This window comes from Aegilops tauschii, chromosome 3 (assembly GCF_002575655.3).
Source record: "Aegilops tauschii subsp. strangulata cultivar AL8/78 chromosome 3, Aet v6.0, whole genome shotgun sequence".
Classification (NCBI taxonomy): Eukaryota; Viridiplantae; Streptophyta; class Magnoliopsida; order Poales; family Poaceae; genus Aegilops; species Aegilops tauschii.
The window spans coordinates 499,485,015-499,509,086 of NC_053037.3; the positions used below are offsets into that span (position 1 = coordinate 499,485,015).

A 24,072-nucleotide genomic window follows, 5' to 3' on the forward strand; every position below is an offset into this window, starting at 1 on the left:
ATGCAAGTTGGTTTAGTGTCCAAGCTAGGAATGTTGCCGGTTGACTTCTATCTAGTTACATCGTTGACTCAAAATCAGCAATGCGCAGGTTCCACACCGTCAGTACACAACTAACACTACCTCCACATGAATTTTTTGCTTGGCTTTGCAGATGTAACTAATAGAAATGCTCCCGAATCACAGGAGCTTGAAAAATGCAATTCACTAGCAGTTCACGTCGGCGACGAAACAATATTAGATGCCTGACTTGTCAACCTTTCTTATACAGTATATAAATTGACTCAAGAAAAAGGTTTCGCAACCTCAGTTTGAGAGGCCAAGGAACGCTAGCCGCTCAGGGACACAAACTTAAGACCTGCAAAAATTCAAACGATGAATGCAATTGCCACGACACAGATTCGCCACGCCCAAAATCCTATAGAAGCATGCGGAGTACAGAGCCACTTCCCTTCCCTAGTCGCACATTCTGGTCAGTCTTCATCGTCGGCGGATGCCATCGCCGGCACCTTGTCCGGCATAGGCACCGGGTAGTTCCGCGAGAAGCAGGCGTCGCAGAGCTCGTCCGCCTCGTCGCCGTAGATGCTGTGGAGCTTGTCCAGCGTCAGGAAGCCGAGCGAGTCGCAGCCGATCATCTCGCGCACGCCCTCGACGTCCAGCCTGTTGGATATCAGCTCCTTCTCGTCGGGCGTGTCGATGCCGTAGTGGCACCGGCCGACCACCGGGGGGCTGGAGATGCGCATGTGCACCTCGCGCGCCCCGGCGTCGCGGAGCAGGCGCACGATCTTGCTCGACGTGGTGCCGCGCACGATCGAGTCGTCCACGACCACCACGCTCTTGCCCGTGATGACGCCCCGCACGGGCGCGAGCTTGAGCTTCACGGCGAGGTCGCGGATGGCCTGCGTCGGCTGGATGAAGCTGCGGCCCGTGTAATGCGACCGGATGAGCCCCTGCTGGAACTCGAGCCCCGAGGCCTGTGCGAAGCCGAGCGCCGCGTAGAAGCCAGAGTCCGGCACGGGGATGACCACGTCGGCGGTGGGGGCCGGGGACTCCTCGGCCAGCGCGCGGCCGTAGGCGGTGCGCCGCTCGTGCACTGCGTGCCCGAACACGATAGAGTTGGGCAGCGCGAAGTAGATGTGCTCGAACACGCACGACTTGCGCGGGCGGTGCGGGACGAGGCAGGCAGAGGACACGGACATGTCCCGGCGGTCCACGACGATCACCTCCCCGGGCTCCACCTCCCGCTCGTACACGGCGTCGATGAGGTCGAGCGCGCAGGTCTCCGACGCGAACACGACGGCGCCGTTGGGGCGGCGGCCCATGACCAGCGGGCGGAAGCCGAAGGGGTCGCGCACGGCGAAGAGCTTGTCGGCCGTGAGGAACAGCAGCGAGTAGGCGCCCTGGAGGCGCTCGCATGCGTCGCAGATGCGGGCGAGCAGCGGGCGCGAGAGCGACGTGGCGATGAGGTGGAGGATGACCTCCGTGTCCGACGAGTTGTTGAAGATGGAGCCCTGCGCCTCCAGCTTGTGGCGCAGCGGCAGGTAGTTCACCAGGTTGCCGTTGTGCGCCACTGCGAGCTGCCCGAACCGGTACCCGGCGAGGAACGGCTGCACGTTGCACAGCTGGGCCTGGCCGCCGGAGGTGGAGTAGCGGACGTGGCCGATGGCGGCCTTCCCGGGGAGGCTCCCGAGGTGCGCCGGGTCCCGGAACACGTCGCTGACGAGCCCCAGCCCCGTCACGGACTTGAGCTTGCCGTCGTCCCCGGCGGCGCAGATGCCGGCGCCCTCCTCCCCGCGGTGCTGCAGCTTCTGCAGGCCGAGATAGCAGAGCGACGACGCCTCCGGGTCCCCCACGACGCCGAACACGCCGCACTCCTCGCGGGGGTGGTCGTCGCCGTCGTCCTCCTCGCCGTCGCCGAAGTTGAAGGGCGTGGCCTTGTCGAGCAGGGCCCGGGCCGGCGCGGCGCGGGCGGCGCGGTGGCGCAGCGCGAGGAGCGAGGGGCTGGGGCCGGCATGGCACCTGAGCTGTGGATGGACGGTGGACGGCGCGGGAGGCATGCGGAGGGGACGGGAGGAGGGCGTGGCGGGCGGGGCGGCGGTGGCGGCGGCGGCGGCGGCCATCCCTGGAGCGCGGCGGGATTGGGAGGGTGAGGGCTCTCGAGGATGCCCTCCCGAAGGCGCGTGAACGGACAGGATTTAAAGAGGTCGCCGCCAGGCGTGTGGAGGCCGTATGCCCTACGCACGAGTGAATCCACGATATTTTGACTCCCGTCGTCATTTTGTACTCTGGATTTTGGGTAAAATGAAAGGACAGAATCTCTGTCTGTTTGATTTGCTGTTTTCTTTCAGTTTTTTCTCTGAAATCCAGGATTTTTGCTTTAAATTCACCAGCGATATCTATCGCTTGTTAAGTTTGATTTTTCTATAAACCTTAGGTTTTTTCCCTTTATATAATAATGTAATCACTTTTTGAATGAAATTTTGAAGAAAACATGAATCTCTTAATGATTCCAATACAGACTACATACAGAGAAAAATAAGTGAATCTACACTTTAAAATGCGTATATATATCCCTCGAAAAAAACGTATATATACGTCCGTATATAGTCCGCATTGAAATCTTTAGAAAAAAGAGAGAATTTTGTTGCTAAACCACCTGTCCAATCAATTACAAACGTTTAAATGTTATTCTTATTCTTAGGATGCAACCAAACAAAGAATATAATCATTTGCTCCCAATTCTTGGCAGGATAAGCCCCTAATCTTATGTTCTTGTAATTATTTTCTTATTGCTATTTGTGGGCAAGAATTGATTAATATTCTAATTAATCTTCTGGATTCGAGGAGCGGTCCTGCGACCACTTATGACGGTTCATGAAAACGCGGAATTTCCTTCCTAGTGCGCCATGGCTTTCGATCGGCCGCCAAGCTAGAAGAAGAAGCTGAAGCCGTCTTTTGACTACGTTGACGCCTCTTTCATCAAGCAGATCTCGACCGTCGATTCAATTCTTCCCTGGCTAGTTGCTTTGGGCGGGCTCGAGAAGGCAGGCCCACTGGGGACCGACACAAGGGCCCACCCCTGAGCCGGCCAGACCGCTTGCGGGTCAAGTGGTGTGGGTCGTCATATGGTCCAGCCCTTTTCACGTTTAAGGCATGCGGCCCCACAGGTTACTGGCAATTTCGTTTGTATGCATGCACGGCGCACAAGATAGATTATTTCTTTTGACACAATCTCGCCAAACTTTAATAAATCATCACAATGTTTACATGCATGAAAAGAAGATCACCAGGTTGCCCGAGCCAAACATGACAACCGAGTCCACTGTCAAAGCATGCTTAGCGATATTGTGAGCCTCGGTATTCGAGCTCCTAAATTCATGAACTATGTTACAAGAGGTAAAAATACGAGAACGGTCCTTTATTTTATGTAGGTATGATTGGTTCATAAATTGCTGCTGGACCCTGCTGTATTCCGTAAATTGTCTTGCTATCTGATGCCATTTGTATTTTGTGCACATAGAAATCTTCTGCAAGCTCAGAGAGCCTCTCTCACTGCGATTGCTTCTGAAGTCTCCGGATCAGTGTGATTGCTATATGTGATCCATGATGCTTTCAGAAAAATCATATTCTCATCTCTACAAACAGCAGCTACAGCCCCACCGTTGCCGTGCCTGAAAATAGGCTGCATCGGAGTTGATCTCTACATGTTCGTATGCATGCACGGAGCACTAAGATAGATAGTTTCAGGCAGCGGATATGTATGTCAAACCGGATGCGGGCCACACGGCCCACGTAGACGTCGATCTTCCTCCTTCCTCTTGGAACGCTCGTGCTTGTAGGATAGAGTCGCCACGGGATAGCTTTCGTCGTGGAGCAGGTGAGCCCCTCCGTCCAAGTTTATCCTTTGCTTTCAGAAAGAACTCGGGACCCTTCTCTCCTTCTGGAATGGCCGGGAAAAATTGGAGGAGCATATCGAACACGGGTCGCCGTCGAATCTAAAAGTTCGCCTGATCGCCTCATCCGGATAGAGAGCTCCACGCCGTACGAAACCGGCGCCGGAACGAACGACGGTCACTCGACAGACACGCCGTGGAATCCTCCTGACGAGGCGCTGCGTTGCGTGATTCCGTCGCCGTTCCACGGCACGCGTGACGCGAACAGGAGACGGGCTCGCGTCCGTCCGGAACCGGAACAGGTGGTGGGACGCGCTAGAGTCCAGCGGGCATCGGCGAGCGACGGAATCTCTCGGAACTCTCGCCGCCACCCGTTCCCTCGAGTGCGAGTGGTGCTCACCCCAGCCGGCGTCTCGTCCGTTCACGGCTCATCCGCCGCTTTCTTCGCCACGCCGCGCTTGGCTGCCGTCGCCCGTGCTCTGCTCCATACGAGCCGCGCCGGGCGGGCATGCTCCGGGCAACCGCAAGCTGCAACTGGTTGGCAAAAACAATCGTCCATTGGCGTGGCAACTGGCAAGGGCTCGCACCAGGACGCTTCGTCCCGTGCCGTCGCCCGTGCAGCGCTGCGTTGGTCGGAAGAGTCCGTGGTGCTGTCTCGTGTGCTCGTGTCTCGTCGGCGTACGTCTGACTGGATTTTTTTTATGAGATCAGCGTCTGACTGGTTTTTTTCTTTTTTGAGGCGTGCGTCTGACTGACTGGATGTGCGCCGAGGAATACCGCCGTGTTGGCCTGCGAGAATTGGCTGGGCCGAGAGCCCGAGAGTCCTGTGCATTAAAAATTTCGGGCCCAGCCCGAGAGCGCGAGACGAAAGCAGAACTCGCCGGTAGAGGACTGGCCCAGTTACGATGCGGTTTCATCACAAAGATGTCATGCACGTGTTTTTTTGTTTCCTACTTTTGTTAACGTATATTGAAAATACTAAAATTATATATAATGAGAAAATATTTTATTTGTGTATTTTTAAGTGTTCCTCTCACATTTAAACAATGTTGATGCAGTGTAAAAAAATTGTCGCTCAAATTTTAGAAAATATTTGTACCATTCAGAAATAAATGCTTGTGGCATCTTAAAAATGGTCACACATTTCAATATAAAATGTAAAAAATTATCGTGTAGATATTTTAAAATGTACAGCATTTCAAACATAAGTTTGTGTATCTTCAAAAAAAATATCTCGCATAGTTTAAAAAATGTTTTGTACAATTCAGAAAAATGTTTCAACATGTATATGAAAATGTTAACACGTATTTAAAAAAGTTCAAAATACATATTTTAATAAATATTAATCATGTATTTAGAAAAAATGTTAAACATATATAAAAATGTTTTAGATGTATACCAAATATGTACAACGACTATGAAAAAAGATGGACATCAAAACATATATTTGAAAAAATGGTTATCATGTATTTACCAAATTTTAGACATTTATAAAAAAAGCTCTATAAAAAATGTTCCTAGTGTATACGGAAAATGTACAATATATATGAACAAATTAGACATGTGTTTGAAAATAAAAGGAGAATCATGAAAACCCGAAGAAAGCCAAATAAAAACCAAAGAAAACCCAAATTAAACCGATGCAAAATAGTTCAAATATGAGAAAACTCGCCAACAGCTGCAATATTGGGCCAGTCCAGTTGTGTCGCTTTGTAGGCGAGACCTAATACGATTCACAACGGGGGCTGTATAGCTCACACGCAAATTCAACGCCAACGACGACTATAGACGATGAAGACTCGACTAGTCAGGGTTGTATAATTAGTTTGTGTTGGGTTGTCATGATGTTAAGTGAACCAAGCAAATAGGAGGCTAGGAAGACAACACAAGCGTGACGGGGGTTTCCTCGAACAGGGGGGGGGGGTTTGAGGGTTAGGGTTCTTGCGTTGGTGGTGAGGTCTCCGGTGGCGAGCGAGGGGCGACTGTGTTGCTTTGCACACTGACCGGACTGGTTTCTGCTTCCCACGGTGCAGAAATGGCGAAGCAAGGAGGATGTGGAAGCGGTGGGACTCCGAGGAAACATGTGACCACTGGTGTGAAGACGGCAGGGGTTTCCTCGAACAGGGGAACATCAAAATCCTCGGCTGACGGCAAGAGCTCTGAAGAGGCGGCTAGTCTCACGACGAGGATAGGCGACCTAGTTTTAACCAAGAAGGAAACTACAGGCTTCATATTCACATATTCAGATCCAGAAATCCCTAAGTCAGTTAGGTGGTCGGCGGTTGACAAGGTGTGCTCATTGAGACCCATGAACATCCATGCCCTCAAAAGAATAATGCGTTGGCCTGGGGTCTCCATAGGATGGTCAATTCAAGGATATAGGCGGGGAAACCTTTGTTGTCCGCTCTAGAAGCGAGGGAAATTGGAAGCACATGATGAATAACGGACTATGGCTATTCAACTTCAACTTCATCGTGTTAAAAGACTACGACGGGAATACGCGGCCATCCAAGATGGTGTTCGATACTGTAGAAGTGTGGGTTCGTGTCATGGATCTACCACTTGATTAACGCTTGGAGGTGTTGGGAAACGTAGCATGCAATTTCAAAAATTTCCTATGCTCACGCAAGATCTAGCTAGGAGATCCATAGCAACGAGAGGGGGAGAGTGTGTCTACGTACCCTCGTAGACCGAAAGCCGTAGCGTTTGACAACATGGTTGATGTAGTCGTACACCTTCACGATCCGTCCCGATCAAGTACCGAATGTACGACACCTCCACGTTCAGCTCGATGACGTCCTCGCCTTCTTGATCCAGCAAGACGGGCGAAGTAGTAGATGAGTTCCGGAAGCACGACGGCGTGGTGACGGTGTTGGTGAAGAACAATCTCCGCAGGGCTTCGCCTAAGCACTACGGAAACTATGACGGAGGATAAACTAGAGGGGACGGGGTTACCGGCACACGGCTTGGTGAATCTTGATGTGTCTTGGGTGCTAGCCCTGCCCCCTCTATTTATATGTTGAGCCCTGGGGTGGAAACTTGAAGTAAAAGCCTCCTCAAAGTCGGTTTGCTCGAAAGGCAAGAGTCCTACTCGGACTCCATGGCTAGACGCCAGGGTTCCTGGCGTCTACCCCCTAGACGCCAGAGTTCCTGGCATCTAGCCACTGGTCTCCGCAAAACTCCCTTTTGCATTTTCCAAAAGCCTCGTGAGCTTTCCCCTTCGGCCCAAATAAAGTGTTCTCGTACCCAAACATTTCTGAAAACATCCGGAACCCCTTCCGGTGAACTCCGGAACCATTCCGGAGATGAAACACTATTATCCCATATATCAATCTTTACCTCCGGACCATGCCGGAGCTCCTCGTCATGTCCGTGATTACATCTGGGATTCCGAACAACATTCGGTTACCAACATACATAACTCATATAGTACTATATCGTCAACGAACGTTAAGCGTGCGGACCCTACGGGTTCGAGAACTATGTAGACATGACCGAGACACCTCTCCAGTCAATAACCAATAGCGGAACCTGGATGCTCATATTGGTTCCTACATATTCTACAAAGATATTTATCGGTCGAATCGTAATGACAAAATACGTTATTCCTTTTGTCATCGGTATGTTACTTGCCCGAGATTCGATCGTCGGTATCTTCATACCTAGTTCAATCTCGTTACTGGCAAGTCTCTTTACTCATTCTGTAATACATCATCCTGCAACTAACTCATTAGTCACTTTGCTTGCAAGGCTTCTTATGATGTGCATTACCGAGAGGGCCCAAAGATACCTCTCCGATACTCAGAGTAACAAATGCTAATCTCGATCTATGCCAACCCAACAAACACCTTCGGAGATACCTGTAGAGCATCTTTATAATCACCCAGTTATGTTATGACGTTTGATAGCACACAAGGCATTCCTCCGGTATCCGGGAGTTGCATAATCTCATAGTCGAAGGAATATGTATTTGACATGAAGAAAGCAATAGCAATAAAATTGAACGATCAATATGCTATGCTAACGGATGGGTCTTTTTCCATCACATCATTCTCCTAATGATGTGATCCCATTCATCAAATGACAACACATGTCTATGGTTAGGAAACTTAACCATCTTTGATTAACAAGCTAGTCTAGTAGAGGCTTACAAGGGACACTGTGTTTTGTCTATGTATCCACACATGTATCAAGTTTCCGGTTAGTACAATTCTAGCATGAATAATAAACATTTATCATGATATAAGGAAATATAAATAACAACTTTATTATTGCCTCTAGGGCATATTTCCTTCAGTCTCCCACTTGCACTAGAGTCAATAATCTAGTTCACATCGTCATGTGATTTAATACCAATAGTTCAGATCTTTATGTGATTAGTTCACATCGCCACGTTACTAACACCCAAAGGGTTTACTAGAGTCAATAATCTAGTTCACATCGCTATGTGATTAACACCCAAAGAGTACTAAGTCGTGATCATGTTTTGCTTGTGGGAGAAGTTTAGTCAATGGGTCTGCCACATTTAGAGCCGCATGTATTTTGCAAATTTTCTATGTCTACAATGCTCTGCATGGAGCTACTCTAGCTAATTGCTCCCACTTTGAATATGTATCCAGATTGAGACTCAGAGTCATCCGGATCGGTGTAAATCGATGTAACTCTTTACGATGAACTCTTTATCACCTCCATAACCGAGAAATATTTCCTTAGTCCTCTTAGGTAACTAAGGATAATTTTGACCGCTGCCCAGTAATCCACTCCTGGATCACTATCGTACCCCCTTGCCAAACTCATGGCAAGGTACACAATAGGTCTGGTACACAACATAGCATACTTTACAGAACCTATGGCTGAGGCATAGGGAATGACTTTCATTCTCTTTCTATTTTCTGCCGTGGTTGGGTTTTGAGTCTTACTTAACTTTACACCTTGCAAAACAGGCAAGAACTCCTTCTTTGACTGTTCCACTTTGAACTACTACAAAATCTTGTCAAGGTATTTACTCATTGAAAAATCTTATCAAGCATCTTGATCTATCTCTATAGATCTTGATGCCCAATATGTAAGCAGCTTCACTGAGGTCTTTCTTTGAAAAACTGCTTTCAAACACTCCTTTATGCTTTCCAGAAAATTCTACATCATTTCCGATCAACAATATGTCATTCACATATACTTATCAGAAAGGTTGTAGTGCTCTCACTCACTTTCTTGTAAATACAGGCTTCACCGTAAGTCTGTATAAAACTATATGCTTTGATCAACTCATCAAAGCGTATATTCCAACTCCGAGATGCTTGCCAGTCCATAGATGGATCACTGGAGCTTGCACATTTTGTTAGCACCTTTAGGATTGACAAAACCTTCTGGTTGCATCATATACAACTCTTATTTAATAAATCCATTAAGGAGTGTAGTTTTGATATCCATTTGCCAGATTTCATAAAATGCGGCAATTACTAACATGATTCGGACAGACTTTAAGCATCGATACGAGTGAGAAAAACTCATCGTAGTCAACACCTTGAACTTGTCGAAGAACTTTTTGCGACAATTCGAGCTTTGTAGATAGTAACACTACCATCAGCGTCCCTATTCCTCTTGAAGCTCCATTTATTCTCAATCGCTTGCCGATCATCGAGCAAGTCCACCAAAGTCCAAACTTTGTTCTTATATATGGATCCTATCTCAGATTTCATGGCCTCAAGCCATTTATCAGAATCTGGGCTCATCATCGCTTCCTCATATTCGTAGGTTCGTGATGGTCTAGTAACATGATTTCCAGGATAGGAACCGTACCACTCTAGTGCGGAACGTGCTCTGGTTGACCTACGAGGTTCGGTAGTAACTTGATCTGAAGTTTCATGATCATTATCATTAACTTCCTCTCTAGTTGGTGTAGGCATCACAGGAACGGTTTTCTGTGATGAGCTACTTTCCAATTCGAGAGAAGGTACAATTACCTCATCAAGTTCTACTTTCCTCCCACTCACTTCTTTCGAGAGAAACTCCTTCTCTAGAAAGGATCCATTTTTAGCAACAAAGATCTTGCCTTCGGATCTGTGATAGAAGGTGTAACCAATAGTTTCTTTTTTGGGTATCCTATGAAGACGCACTTCTCATATTTGGGTTCGAGCTTATCAGGCTGAAGCTTTTTCACATAAACATCGCAACCCCAAACTTTAAGAAACGACAGCTTAGGTTTCGTGTCAAACCACAGTTCACACGGTGTCATCTCAATGGATTTAGACGATGCCCTATTTAACGTGAATGCGGCTGTCTCTAATGCATAACCCCAAAACGATAGTGGTAAATCGGTAAGAGACATCATAGATCACACCATATCTAATAAAGTACGGTTACAACATTCGAACACACCATTACGCTGTGGTATTCCAGGTGGCGTGAGTTGTGAAACTATTCCACATTGTTTTAAATGAAGGCCAAACTCTTAACTCAAATATTCGCCTCCACAATCAGATTGTAGAAAACTTTATTTTCTTGTTACGATGATTCTCCACTTCACTCTGAAATTCTTTGAACTTTTCAAATGTTCCAGACTTGTGTTTCATTAAGTAGATATATCCATATCTGCTCAAATCATCTGTGATGGTTAGAAAATAATGATACCTGCCGCGAGCCTCAATACTCATCGGACCGCATACATAGGCATGTATTATTTCCAATAAGTCAGTAGCTCGCTCCATTGTTCCAGAGAACAGAGTCTTGGTCATCTTGCCCATAAGGCATGGTTTGCAAGCATCAAATGATTCATAATCAAGTGATTCCGAAACTCCATGCGCATGGAGTTTCTTCATGCGCTTTATACCAATATGAGCTAAACGGCAGTGCCACAAATATGTTGCACTATCATTATCAACTTTGCATCTTTTCGCATCAATATTATGAATATGTGTATCACCACGATCGAGATTCAACAAACCATTCACATTGGGTGTATGACCATAGAAGTTTTTATTCATATAAACAGAACAACAATTATTCTCTGACTTGAATGAATAACCGTATTGCAATAAACATGATCTAATCATATTAATGCTCAACGCAAACACCAAATAACATTTATTTAGGTTCAATTCTAATCCTGAAGGTAGAGGGAGTGTGCGATGGTGATCGTATCAACCTTGGAATTACTTCCAACACACATCGTCAACTCGTCCTTGAAGGAAATATGCCCTAGAGGCAACAATAAAGTTGTTATTTTATATTTCCTTATATCATGATAAATGTTTGTTATTCATGCTAGAATTGTATTAATCGGAAACTTGATACATGTGTGGATACATAGACAAAACACCGTGTCCCTAGTAAGCCTCTACTAGACTAGCTCGTTAATCAAAGATGGTTAAGTTTCCTAACCATAGACATGTGTTGTCATTTGATGAACGGGATCATATCATTAGGAGAATGATGTGATGGACAAGACTCATCCATTAGCTTAGCATATTGATCGTTCAGTTTTATTGCTATTGCTTTCTTCATGTCAAATACATATTCCTTCGACTATGAGATTATGCAACTCCCGGATACCGGAGGAATGCCTTGTGTGCTATCAAACGTCATAACATAACTGGGTGATTATAAAGATGCTCTACAGGTATCTCCGAAGGTGTTTTTTGGGTTGGCATAGTTCGAGATTAGGATTTTTCACTCCGAGTATCGGAGAGGTATCTCTGGGCCCTCTCGGTAATGCACATCATAAGAAGCCTTGCAAGCAAAGTGACTAATGAGTTAGTTACAAGATGATGTATTACAGAATGAGTAAAAGAGACTTTCCAGTAACGAGACTAAACTAGGTATCTGGATACTGACGATCGAATCTTGGGCAAGTAACATACCGATGGACAAAGGGAATAACGTATGTTGTCATAACGGTTCGACCGATAAAGATCTTCGTAGAATATGTAGGAGCCAATATGAGCATCCAGGTTCCACTACTAGTTATTGACCGGAGAGGTGTCTCGGTCATGTCTACATAGTTCTCGAACTCGTAGGGTCCGCACGCTTAACGTTCGATGACGATTTAGTATTATATGAGTTATGTGATTTGGTGACTGAATGTTGTTCGGAGTCCCGGATGAGATCACGGACATTACGAGGAGTCTCAAAATGGCTGAGAGGTAAAGATTGATATATATAGGACGATGGTATTCGGACGCCGGAAGTGTTCTGGAGGGTATCGGGTACTTATCGGGTCACCGGAAAGGAGTTTCGGGCACCCTCGACAAAGATATGGGCCTTTTGGGCCAAGTGAGGGAACACACCAGCTCTGGTGCACCCCTATAGATGCCATCCCTATGAGGAGGAGAAGGAAAGAGGGGAGGGCAAGGAAAGTGTGGATTAGGATTCCTACTTCCTTCCCTCTCTCGCGTCTTTCCTTCCACCTCGGTTATATATGGCAGGGGGGGGGGGGGCGGCTTGGGAGGGACTCCAAGTAGGATTCCTCCTACTTGGGCGCCTCCTATGGCTGCTCCTCCCTCCCTCCCACCTATATATACGAGGAGGGGGGCGCCTAGCACACAACAGACAATTGCCTAGCCGTGTGTGGCGCCCTCCTCCACAGTTTACACCACCGGTCATATCTTCGTAGTGCTTAGGCGAAGCCCTGCGAGGATCACTTCACCATCACCGTCACCATGCCATCGTGCTGACGGAACTCATCTACTATATCGACGTCTTGCTGGATCAAGAAGGCGAGGGACGTCACCGAGCTGAACGTGTGCAGAACTCAGAGGTGGCGTGCGTTCGGTACTTGATCGGTCGGAGCTAGAAGAAGTTCGACGACATCAACCGCATTGTCAAACGCTTCCGCTTATGGTCTATAAGGGTACGTAGACACACTCTCCCCGTCGTTGCTATGCATATCCTAGATAGATCTTGCGTGAGCCTAGGATTTTTTTTGAAATTGCATGCTACGTTTCCCAATAGTGGCATCATGAGCCAGGTCTATGCGTAGATGATATGCACGAGTAGAACACAAAGAGTTGTGGGCGGTGATAGTCATACTGCTTACCACCAACGTCTTATTTTGATTCAGCGGTATTGTGGGATGAAGCGGCCCAGACCAACCCTACATGTGCACGTACATGAGACCGGTTTCACTGATAGACATGCAACTAGTTTTGCATAAAGGTGGCTAGCGGGTGTCTGTTTATCCTACTTTAGTTGTATTGAATTTGACTACGGCCGGTCCTTGAAGAAGGTTAAAACAACAAATTTGATGAAACACCGTTGCGGTTTTGTGCGTAGGTAAGAACGGTTCTTGCTAGAAGCCCGTAGCAGCCACGTAAAACTTGCAACAACAAAGTAGAGGATGTCTAACTTGTTTTTGCAGGGCATGTTGTGATGTGATATGGTCAAGACATGATGTGATATACGTTGTTGTATGAGATGATCATGTTTTGTAAGTTATCGGCAACTGGCAGGAGCCTTATGGTTGTCTCTTTATTGTATGGAATGCAAACGCCATGTAACTGATTTACTTTATCACTACGCGTTAGCGATAGTTGTAGAAGCAGTAGTTGGCGAGACGACCACGACGCAATGATGGAGATCAAAGTGTCGAGCCGGTGACGATGGAGATCATGACGATGCTTTGGAGATGGAGATCAAAAGCACAAGCTGATGATGGCCATATCATGTCACATATTTTGATTGCATGTGATGTTTATATTTTATGCATCTTATTTTTCTTAGTTCGGTGGTAGCATTATAAGATGATCCCTTAACTAAAAATTTCAAGGTATAAGTGTTCTCCCTGAGTATGCATCGTTGCGACAGTTTGTCGTGTTGAGACACCACGTGATGATCGGGTGTGATAGACTCTATGTTCACATACAACGGGTGCAAGACAGTTTTGCACATGCGGAATACTCGGGTTAAACTTGACGAGCCTAGCATGTACAGACATGGCCTCGGAACACTGGAGACTGAAAGGTCGAACGTGAATCATATAGTAGATATGATCAACATAGAGATGTTCACCATTGATGACTACCCCATCTCATGTGATGATCGGACATGGGTTAGTGATTTGGATCACGTATCACTTAGATGATTTAAGGGATGTCTATTTAAGTGGGAGTTCTTAAGTAATTTGATTAATTGAACTTAATTTATCATGAACTTAGTCCTGATAGTATTTGCATATCTATGTTGTAGATCAATAGCTCACGTATAGCTCCCTTGTTTTATTTTTGATATGTTCCTAGAGGAAACTAAGTTGAAAGATGATAGTAGCAATGATGCGGATTGAGTCCGTGATCTGAGGATTATCCTCATTGATGCACAGGAGAATTATGTCCTTGATGCACCGCTAGGTGACAGACCTATTGCAGGAGCAGATACGTACGTTATGAACGTTGCAAGCTCGATATGATGACTACTTGATAGTTTTGTGCACCATGCTTTACGGCTTAGAACCGGGACTTCAAAAATGTTTTGAACGCCGCGGAGCATATGAGATGTTACAAGAGCTGAAGTTGGTATTTTAGACTCATGCCCGTGTCGAGAGGTATGAGACCTCTGACAAGTACTTTGCCCACAAGATGGAGGAGAATAGCTCAGCCAGTGAGCATGTGCTCAGAATGTCTGGGTACTACAATCGCTTGAATCAAGTGGGAGTTAATCTTTCAGATAAGATAGTGATTGACAGAGTTCTCTAGTCTCTATCACCAAGCTACGAGAACTTCGCGATGAACTATAATATGCAAGGGATGACAAAAATGATTCTCGAGCTCTTCACGATGCTGAAATCGGCGAAGGTAGAAATCAAGAAAGAGTATCAAGTGCTGATGGTTAAACAAGACCACTAGTTTCAAGAAAAAGGGCAAGGGAAAGAAAGGGAACTTCAGGAAGAATGGCAAGCAAGTTGCCACTCCCGTGAAGAAGCCCAAAGCTGGACCCAAACCTGAAACTGAGTACTTCTACTGCAAAGGAAATGGTTGCTGGAAGTGTAACTACGCCAAATATTTGGCGGATAGGAAGGATTGCAAAGTGAACAAAGGTATATTTGATATACATGTTATTGATGTGTACCTTACTAATATTCGTAGTAACCCCTGGGTATTTGATACTCGTTCAGTTGCTAAGATTAGTAACTCGAAATAGGAAGAATAAACAAAGACTAGTCAAGGGCGAGGCGTCGATGTGTGTTGGAAGTGATTCCAAGGTTGATACGATGACCATCGCACACTCCCTCTACCTTCGGGATTAAAGTTGAACCTAAATGTTATTTGGTGTTTGCGTTGGGCATGAATATGATTGGATCATATTTATTGCAATACGGTTATTCATTTAAGTCAGAGAATAATTGTTGTTCTGTTTACATGAATAAAACCTTCTATGGTCATACACCCAATGTGAATGGTTTATTGAATCTCGATCATAGTGATACACATATTCATAATATTGATGCCAAAAGATGCAAAGTTGGTAATGATAGTGTAACATACTTGTGGGGCCGCCGTTTAGGTCATATTGGTCTAAAGTGCATGAAGAAACTCCATGCAGATGGGATTTTGGAATCACTTGATACTTGCGAACCATGCCTCATGGGCAAGATGACTAAAACTCCGTTCTCCGGAACAATGGAGCGAGCTGATGACTTATTGGATATAATACATATCGATGGATGCAGTCCGATGAGTGTTGAAGCACGCGGCGGGTATCGTTACTTTCTGACCTTCACAGATGATTTGAGTAGGTATGGGTATATCTACTTGATGAAACACAAGTCTGAAATGTTAGAAAAGTTCAAAGAATTTCAGAGTGAAGTGGAGAATCATCGTAAGAAGAAAATAAAGTTTCTATGATCTGATCACGGAGACGAATATTTGACTTACGAGTTTGGCCTTCATTTAAAACAATGTGGAATAGTTTCACAACTCACGCCACCTGGAACACCACAGCGTAATGGTGTGTCCGAATGTCGTAACCGTACTTTATTAGATATGGTGCGATCTATGATGTCTCTTACCGATTTACCACTATCGTTTTGGGGTTATGCATTAGATAAAGCTGCATTCATGTTAAATAGGGCACCGTCTAAATCCGTTGAGACGACACCATATGAACTGTGGTTTGGTAAGAAACCTAAGCTATCGTTTCTTAAAGTTTGGGGTTGTGACACTTATGTCAAAAGGCTTCAGCCTGATAAGCTCGAACCCAAATAGGAGAAATGCGTCTTCATAGGATACCCTAAGGAAACAATTGGGTACACCTTCTACCATAGATCCGAAGGCAAGATCTTTGTTGCTTAGAATGGATTCTTTCTAGAGAAGGAGTTTCTCTCGAAATAAGTGAGAGGGAGGAAAGTAGAACTTGATGAGTTAATTGTACCTTCTCTCGAATTGGAAAGTAGTACATCAGAGAAAACTGTTCCCGTGATGACTACACCAACTAGAGAGGAAGCTAATGATGATGATCATGAAACTTCAGATCAAGTTACTACTGAACTTCGTAGGTCAACCAGAACACGATCCACACCAGAGTGGTACGGTAATCATGTCCTGGAAGTCATGTTACTAGAACAAGGCGAACCTACGAACTATGAAGAAGCTATGATGAGCCCAGATTCCGACAGATGGCTTGAGGCCATGAAATCTGAGATATGATCTGATACGTCCGTTTTGCATCATGTTTTCTTACTGATATTTATAATGTTTTTATCCATAATAATGCTTTTTGGAGTAATTCTAATGCCTTTTCTCTCATAATTTGCAAGGTACACACCAAGAGGGAGAATTCCGACAGCTGGAAATCTGGACCTGAAAAAGCTATGTGAGGCCACCTATTGTGTACAACTCCAAACAAGCTGAAACTTTAGGGAGATATTTTATGGAATATATAAGAAATATTGGAGCAAATAACTACCATAGGGGGCCCACTAGGTCGGCACAACCCACCTGGGCACGCCAGGGAGCCCAGGCGCGCCCTGGTGGGTTGTACCCTCCTCGGCCCACCTCCGGTGCCCTTCTTCTGGTATATAAGTCATTTTTACCTAGAAAAAATAAAGAGAAGACTTCCGGGATGGAGCGCCGCCGTCTCGAGCAGAACTTGGGCAGGAGCACTTTTGCCCTCCGGCGGAGTGATTCCGCCGGGGGAACTTTCCTCCCGGAGGGGGAAATCATCGTCATCATCATCACCAACAACTCTCCCATCTTGGGGAGGGAAATCTCCATCAACATCTTCAACATCACCATATCATCTCAAACCCTAGTTCATCTCTTGTATTCAATCTTGTTACCGAAACTATAGATTGGTGCTAGGGGGTGACTAGTAGTGTTGATTACATCTTGTAGTTGATTACTATATGGTTTATTTGGTGGAAGATTATATGTTCAGATCCATGATGCTATTTAATACTCCTCTAATCATGAGCATGTTTATTATTTGTGAGTAGTTACTTTTGTTCTTGAGGTCACGAATAAATCATGTTGCAAGTAATCATGTGAATTTGATATGTGTTCGATATTTTGATGGTACGTATGTTATGATTCCCTTAGTGGTGTCATGTGAACGTCGACTACATGACACTTCACCATATTTGGGCCTAAGGGAATGCATTGTGGAGTAGTAAATAGATGGTGGGTTGCGAGAGTGATAGAAGCTTAAACCCTAGTTTATGCGCTATTCCGTAAGGGACCGATTGGACCCAAAAGTTTAATGCTGTGGTTAGAATTTATTCTTAATACTTTTCTCGTAGTTGCAGATGCTTGCAGGAGGGTTAATCATAAGTAGGAGGTTTGTTCAAGTAAGAACAACACCTAAGCACCGGTCCACCCACATATCAAATTATCAAAGTAGCGAACACGAATTAAACCAACATGATGAAAGTGACTAGATGAAATTCCCGTGTACCCTCAAGAACACTTTGATTATCATAAGAGACCGTTTTGGCCTATCCTTTGCCTCAAAAGGATTGGGCTACCTTGCTGCATACTTGTTACTATTATTGTTACTTGCTCGTTACAAATTATCTTGCTATCAAACTACTTCGCTACTTACAATTTCAACACTTGCAGACATTACCTTACTGAAAACTACTTGTCATTTCCTTCTGCTCCTCGTTGGGTTCGACGCTCTTACTTATTGAAAAGAGCTACAATTGATCCCCTATACTTGTGGGTCATCAAGGCTATTTTCTGGCGCCGTTGCCGGGGAGTGAAGCGCCTTTGGTAAGTGGAACTTGGTAAGGAAACATTTATATAGTGTGCTGAAATTTATTGTTACTTGCTACTATGGAAAACAATCCTTTGAGGGGTTTGTTCGGGGTATCTTCACCTTGTCCGGAACCACAATTAATTACCCCTCAACCTACTGCACCTACTGAAAATATTGAATATGAAATTCCTTCTAGTATGATAGAACAACTGCTAGCTAATCCTTATGCAGGAGATGGAACCGAACATCCTGATATGCACTTGATATATGTAGAACAAATTTGTGGATTGTTTAAGCTTGCAGGTTTACCCAGAGATGAGGTGATGAAAAAGGTTTTCCCTTTATCTTTGAAGGGAAAGCATTGGCATGGTACAGGCTATGCGATGATATTGGATTATGGAATTGGAATCGATTGAAATTGGAGTTCCACCAAAAAAATTATCCTATGCATCTAGTTCATCGTGATCGGAATTATATTTACAATTTTTGGCCTCGTGAAGGAGAAAGTACCACTCTAGCTTGGGAGAGGCTTAAGTCAATGTTATATTCATGCCCAATCATGAGCTCTCAAGAGAAATTATTATCCAAAATTTTTATGCTCGGCTTTCTCGTAATGATCAAACCATGCTTGATACTTCTTGTGTTGGTTCTTTTATGAAGAAAACTATTGAATTCCGGTGGGATCTTTTGGAAAGAATTAAACGCAACTCTGAAGATTGGGAACTCGACGAAGGTAAAGAGTCAGGTATTAAGCTTAAATATGATTGTGTTAAATCTTTTATGGATACCGATGCTTTTCAAAAGTTTAGCACTGAATATGGACTTGACTCTAAGATAGTAGCCTCCTTTTGTGAATCATTTGCTACTCATGTTGAACTCCCTAAAGAGAAGTGGTTTAAATATCACCCACTATTAAATAAGAAACTAAAAAACCGGTACCAGCTAAAGAAGAAACTATACTCTATAATGTTGATCCAGTTGTCCCTTCTACTTACATTGAGAAACCACCTTTTCCTGTTAGGATAAAGGAACATGCTAAAGTTTCAACTGTGGTTAACAAAAGCTATATTAGAACACCTAAACCTGATGAACAAATTAAAGTAGAACCTAGTATTGCTACGGTGAAAGATCTCTTAGAAGAAGATATAGATGGGCATGTTATTTACCTCTGGGAAGAAGCTGCTAGAATTGCTAAACCCGATAAAAGGGATAAACATAGTCCAGTTGTTGGCATGCCTGTCATGTCAGTTAAAATAGGAGATCATTGTTATCATGGTTTATGTGACATGTGTGCTAGTGTGAGTGCTATTCCTTACACTTTATATCAAGAAATTAAGAAAGACAGAGCACCTGCAGAGATAGAAGACATAGATGTTACAATTAAACTTGCCAATAGAGACACCATATCACCTTTTGGGATTGTTAGAGATGTTGAAGTCTTGTGTGGGAAAATAAAATACCTACTGATTTTCTTATTCTTGCACTACAAAAAAAATACACTTCCGTGATGATACGTGTTTGTCATAGTAGGTCGCATTTTCTGTCATGCATGTACATCCATGACGATTTTATGACAGTATCAAGATAGTCATACCTGTGCTATCGTAGAAGTGTTCCATGACATTACCAAAATTATCATCACGGAAGTGTCCACTTCCATGACGATAAATCCCGCGTCACAGAAGTGCTTTTGTCAAGGGTGACCGACACGTGGCATCCACCGTAACGGAACACCGTTAAGCTATCGGGTTGGGTTTTGGATCCGATAACCCGTTAACAGCCCCGACCAATGGGGATTTTCCACGTGTAAAATCATCATTGGCTGGAGGAAACACGTGTCAGCTCATCGTTGGGACGGATGTCATCCACTCATTGGACAGAAGGAGCCTATGATACGTCGACACGTGGCACGGCCCAACAGAGGCCCATTCCTGTGAAAAGGCCGGCCCGTTTGACTTGGTCAAAAGGTGGCGGGCCGGCCCATGTAAAGCCTGTTAACGGCCTGTTCGCATATAGCCCATTTACAGCCCGCTAACCCAAGGCCCGTTACGCCCTATCCGAATTAGGCCCAGTAGCGTCATCTGGGCCACCCAATATGATTCCAGCCCGTTTTCACTTCTGGCCCATGTATGGCCCATGACGTCTTTCGGCCCATATGAGGCCCTATGTAACTCTTGGCCTATTAACGGCCCGTGGTGAAACTGGCCCGTAATGAACAGTGTATCACTTTACACCCATTTATGGCCCGTGGTGAAACTGACCCGTAATGAACAGTGTATCACTTTATACCCATTAACGGCCCGTTATTCCATTGGGCCGTTTCCAGCCCATGTTATCTTTCGGCCTTCTCAGAGCCCATTTATTCTTGGGCTCATTTCCAGCATTCGTTTAATTACGGCCCGTTACTGTCATTTTCTGCTTGTGGGCCAAATTCAGCCCGTGGGTTACAGACGGCCCGTTTGTGGTCCGTTAATACGTTGGGCCGTTTTCATAGCATCATCAAATACGGCCTATTAATGATGGCCCGTTATGGTCGGCCCATGAACGGACGATTCCAACTCTAGCCCGTTTACGGCCATAATGCGGCCTGTTATTGGCCCATGTTTAGCCAATCGATCATACTGCCCGTATAAGGCCCATTGATGATACGGCCCATAGAAGGCCCATTGTTTCTACGGCCCGTAGAAGGCCCATTGTTTCTACGGCCCGTAGAAGGCCCACTGTTTCTATGGCCCGTAGAAGGCCCACTGTTTCTATGGCCCGTAGGAGGCCCAGTGTCACTACAGTAAATATTAGCCCATGGTTATTGTGGCCTAGTTTTAAAAAATAGGTTATTGCAACCACTAGCAAACCGTGGAAAAAGAACTGCAATGACTACAAGCAAACAAATAAACAAGACAACAAGGAAATAAATAAGCAAGCAACTTACGCTAGGCTATCACGGCTATCACACATATTACATCCACTGGGCATCAAAGTTCGCCACCAGTGCAAATAAACGCGTCGACAAAAGAATATACAAAACTGAGAGCACTTCAGAAGGCACTAGGCCTGGCCACGTCGGGCCCCCCAAACAGCTGAAGAAGCTGAGTAGACCTCAGTTGTGTCAACGATAGATGCATTAACACTAGATTTAAGGCATGATGGTGCGCACGGCAGTCCTCTGACATCTTCATTGCATCTTTGACTTCAAGTCGGAGCTGAGCTGAAGCAAGCCTTTCCGCTTTAAGTTGAGAATGAAGAAGTCGAACTGATTGAGGCAGCGACTGCACAGAGGTTGTCTCACACCTGCTGGTGAGTAGCTTCAACTCACTATCTTCATCAAGACATGACCTTGGGGTCATCTCGCTGTCCTCAAGATGGTTTGGCTCACTATCTTCCCTAAAGTTTTGCCTGGCGTAAGAGATGCGAGTCTGAAAGAGAAACAAGGAGACACGTAACAGGTTTCACAATTATATAAGCAAATAAATGGATCTGTTCTGCATAAGGAACATGTTTTTACAACTACAATTTGAAACTGGTAGTTGTTGCAAACATCCAATCAGATGTAAACAGCAAAGCAAACAGCAGTGGAGGAAATGATGCCTATCCAAATCTATACTAGAACAAAGTTTGAAGGCTTGAGAAGGATGAACTTACATTACATGTTAGCACGGGCTGGACAAAGCCCTTCTCCATGTTGATGGAAGGATAATTCAATAAATTCCCCAAAGAAAATTCTTTATAAGCGTTGCCATTATTCTACATTTTGCAAAGAGTAAATATAGATCAAATAATATTGGAAGAAATAGAGGATAATGAAGCTCAGGTGCAGACTGATGATACGTAATCAAATAGCAATTAATTAAGTACATCGTTACAAGGCAAAAGGGAGAGAGGTACTGACAAGAGCAATGCAGAGCCCATTATTGTTTTGAGATCGTATGATCCTTTGAGCAAGGAGATTCATCTGAAATTAGTTTTCATACAAGAGAGAAGGTATGGCACAAGTAGAAATTTAGGAGTTCAAATTTTGAATTGATATCATAGACAGTACCTGACGCTAGGCTCCCAGCAGTTCTAATAGGGGTTTGGCCACTGGAGTAGGGGTAAAGTGTGGTACAGTTGGGCTTGTGTTTTCTGTGACTGCTGATCTATCTGATTTAACAGGTATCACTACCTTTTCCAAATACCTAGTTTGTACTCCTTGAGGATCTGCACTCACCCTCTTCCTTTTGGACATCTATTACGAAAGAACAACATTTGACTAGAAAAACATAGTGTGACGACACATGGAATAGGTACAGAAAATGGATAGGTATGGCATATACTCATATATGATGCTTAAACTAAGCAGATGGTGTAACAAAGTAGAAGTAATGCAAGAGGTCAGATGCAAAATATGTGCGACCAATACAACTTTGCAAAGTTAGAGCAAGCACCTTGATGGGTGAATAAGATAGGCCTTACTCCACCATGCCAAGTTTGTTAGCCAGTGGATCGTTCCGCAATATTCCTCTCGTGCGCCCATTCTCATATTCATTTTGATAATGTTCAATATCTGACATGCATGAAAACATAAAAACAAGTGAGATTTTCTTTGTAATGCAGAAGTGATTCTAATCCAATACTGCCTCCCTGTAAACCCCTTTGTTCTATCTTTGCAATTCTTTTAAAAGATGCCATGCATGCTGTAATTTGTTGTGTGCATTAATATAATGTGGCCTACTACTCAAAATATGAGAGCTCCAGAAGTGATGCCACTTCGCAGATGATAGCTTCAACATATAGTAAAGAAGAACAAGTCGACCTGACCTGACAGATTCAAAATATACTAAGGGAGAACAACTCGACCTGACCAGTCGACCGCAAGAGAAGAGTATCATCTTAAAGAAGAGCAGAAGAGCAAGCAGATTGAAGATATTACAAGTCTTTCAATACAATGTCGGTTGGCCACCCATGATGAACCAGAGCGCACAGAGAAATACTATTCTTTCCGGTCTCTCCATATGTGGCTCACATGCATTTCGAAAATAAAGTAGGAACATTTAGCTAACGAATTAAACATCTCTCAGTTTTACTAATATCAGCAATAATATCAGATATGAATTTGTACAACTAAGCTTGTTTAGCTCGATGGGTGGAGCAGTGCTATTACGACACGAACCACGTAGGCTGATTGTGGTCATCATAAAATGGGGAAAACATAAGCATGATGAGTACAGTGTTGACCGTGGCAGTGGGATGGCAGATCTGAAGCTGCAAACCGCGCAAAGGGTAGTTAGCAACCGATGTTTGCTTTGAAATAACAACTAAGATTTGGTATGGACAAGAAAGTACGGTCAACAAGTGACAAAGAAATGCAAATATGCTGTCTCTCTATATGTCGCGACATGCATTTGGAAACTCAAGTGGGACCTTTAGCTAACCAATTAAATGTGTCGGTTAACTAATATCAGTATCATATCACAATCATATTTGAACAACTAAGCTTTCGAATTCTGAGTGTTGTGTTGTTTAGCTTGAAGGGTGGAGTAATGCTAGTACGACAGAAAGCACCTACGCAGATCATAGTAGAGTAGATAAAAGGGGAAAACCCTAAGCATCAAGAGAAAAATCAGGAAAGTGGAACTAGCTGGACCAGTGGGTGGCGCACATGCTTTTCGAAACGAATATAGGAACATTAGGTGACCAATTAAACGTTCTCTGTTTTAGTGATATGAGCATCATATCAGATTCGTATTTCAACACGTAAGCTTTGGGTTGAGGTCTTGAGGAGCAGTGCTAGCACGACACGAAGGACCTACGATGATGGTAGTGAATATAAAGGGGGGAAACCATAAGCTTTACGAGTATAGTGCCCGTGCCATGGCGGATCAGAAGGTGCAACCCGGACAAATCTACTTCGCAACCAATGTTTGCTTTCAACTAGCCACTGCGATTTGGTACGGACAAGAAAAGTACAGTAAACAAATTACGATCTATTTTCCGGGTGAGATCAATAACTTAAGCACATATG

At 44.7% G+C, this 24,072-nt stretch overlaps 1 protein-coding gene across 1 annotated transcript; it reads right to left on the bottom strand.

Annotated features, from left to right (window-relative positions):
• Nucleotides 1–211: 211 nt before the first annotated feature.
• On the bottom strand, nt 212–2,264 carry LOC109758875 (amidophosphoribosyltransferase, chloroplastic). The gene has a single exon (XM_020317737.4). It carries the CDS (start codon nt 2,115–2,117, stop codon nt 471–473), a length of 1,647 nt encoding a protein of 548 aa, XP_020173326.1. The 5' UTR covers nt 2,118–2,264; the 3' UTR covers nt 212–470.
• Nucleotides 2,265–24,072: the final 21,808 nt, after the last annotated feature.